Here is a 1,459-nt window from a genome sequence, read left to right as displayed (position 1 = left end):
TAATTAAAATAGTAAGCACGATCATAACAATTTCACAAACAGCGGTTTGCATCATTTACATATTAAATAATATATTAAGAATGTCTCGCGATTTTGGTCTGAATCCATAAAATCAATCACAGTAAAATAAATCAACAACATGGTCTCAAAATAAACACAGTAAGAAACATCACTACACACCAAAACATTTAACAATGATTGTTCGGTAAACAACATTTCAGAAACCATTGCTTGATATGCAACTTTTCACTTCAATAACCACAATTCTACTATACTCAATAAAAGAATGCGATAGATGTGCTGAATTTAATAACAAAATTCTACAAAAATAAAGAACGCCATAGATCTGCTGCATTTAATGCCCTAGAACATTTAAAAGTGCAGATCTACTGAATCTCTACCTCAGGAACCATTTAAAATACAGGAGGCACCATTATTTATCAAAGAAAGAATTTTATTATATATATGTATACAATCACACTATAATAGATCTGTAAACAATAAGACCTGAAAGGCCCATTTATTTCCTAACAGTCTAATCAATGAAAACAACAAATCTGTCCAACCCCGCCAAAAAAAATGTCCTGCAAACTAAAAATCCAAAAGAGACCTGATCAAAAAATCCACATCGAATATCACACATCCACAAAAGATCCACCGCTCAGAAGGCTAAAAGAATGCAATGAGAGATTCATCGCTCAATTAAGGAAACACGCCAAGAATGCAATGAGAGATCCAACAACACCAGCTGCAACAGATGGCACCCCAATTACAAATCCAGCGCCTGTGGTCAAAGAAGGGCTCGGAGAAGATGCCTCAGCTTCTGCAGCAAAAGCCACACTCGTCATCATCATCACAACCATTGCTGCAACAAGAACAATCTGATCTGCTCCTGCCATTGTTAATAATCTCAAGATTTCGTAAGCACAAAGCTTCAGGTACAATACTACTACAGAACTCCCGAAATAAATAAATAAATAGTGCTGCTTTGAGATCTCCTCAGCCGCTTGACTCGAAGCTCTAGCAGATTCAGGATTTCTCAAGCACAAAAACCTCTTTAAATTAGCACAAACAAACTGAGAAATTAATGGCGACAACACCTGGTATTTATTTCGCTGTTCCTCAAACCGACCTTGCTCTGCACCAACGGCCATAAAACACGCGTCCCCGGGAAAACAGTAAAATATTAACCTCGACAATGATTGAGAGCAGTTGACGAAAGCAACATGTCAGGCGAAACCGAGAACACAGGCTGGCACCACGATATTTTCTGCTGGCATCGGCGCGCCCGACAGCTTAAGTGGGCCCCGCCTGCTAACGCGGCCAACTCGTGCTACGCGTGTAATCACGTGGCGACAAAAGCTCCGGGTAAACGTAACGGTCACGCTAACATGCCGTTGGAACGAGACGACCGGTTCCAACGTTATAAAACACCGGGTGACCGGCCCAGCTGGCGACC

The 1,459-nt window shown here is 40.5% G+C and overlaps 1 protein-coding gene across 1 annotated transcript; it reads right to left on the bottom strand.

The window, feature by feature from the left end:
* Positions 1-433: 433 nt before the first annotated feature.
* LOC149576650 (uncharacterized) lies at positions 434-1,191 on the bottom strand. Its single transcript, XM_089818814.1, has one exon. It carries the CDS (start codon positions 1,152-1,154, stop codon positions 699-701), a length of 456 nt encoding a protein of 151 aa, XP_089674940.1. The 5' UTR covers positions 1,155-1,191; the 3' UTR covers positions 434-698.
* Between the last annotated feature and the right edge of the window lie 268 nt (positions 1,192-1,459).

Source organism: Cupressus sempervirens, chromosome 1 (genome assembly GCF_028749045.1).
Source record: "Cupressus sempervirens isolate cs-2001-9-10 chromosome 1, ASM2874904v1, whole genome shotgun sequence".
Classification (NCBI taxonomy): Eukaryota; Viridiplantae; Streptophyta; class Pinopsida; order Cupressales; family Cupressaceae; genus Cupressus; species Cupressus sempervirens.
Note: the sequence above shows the minus strand (reverse complement) of the source record. Positions and strands in the feature narration are given on the sequence as shown.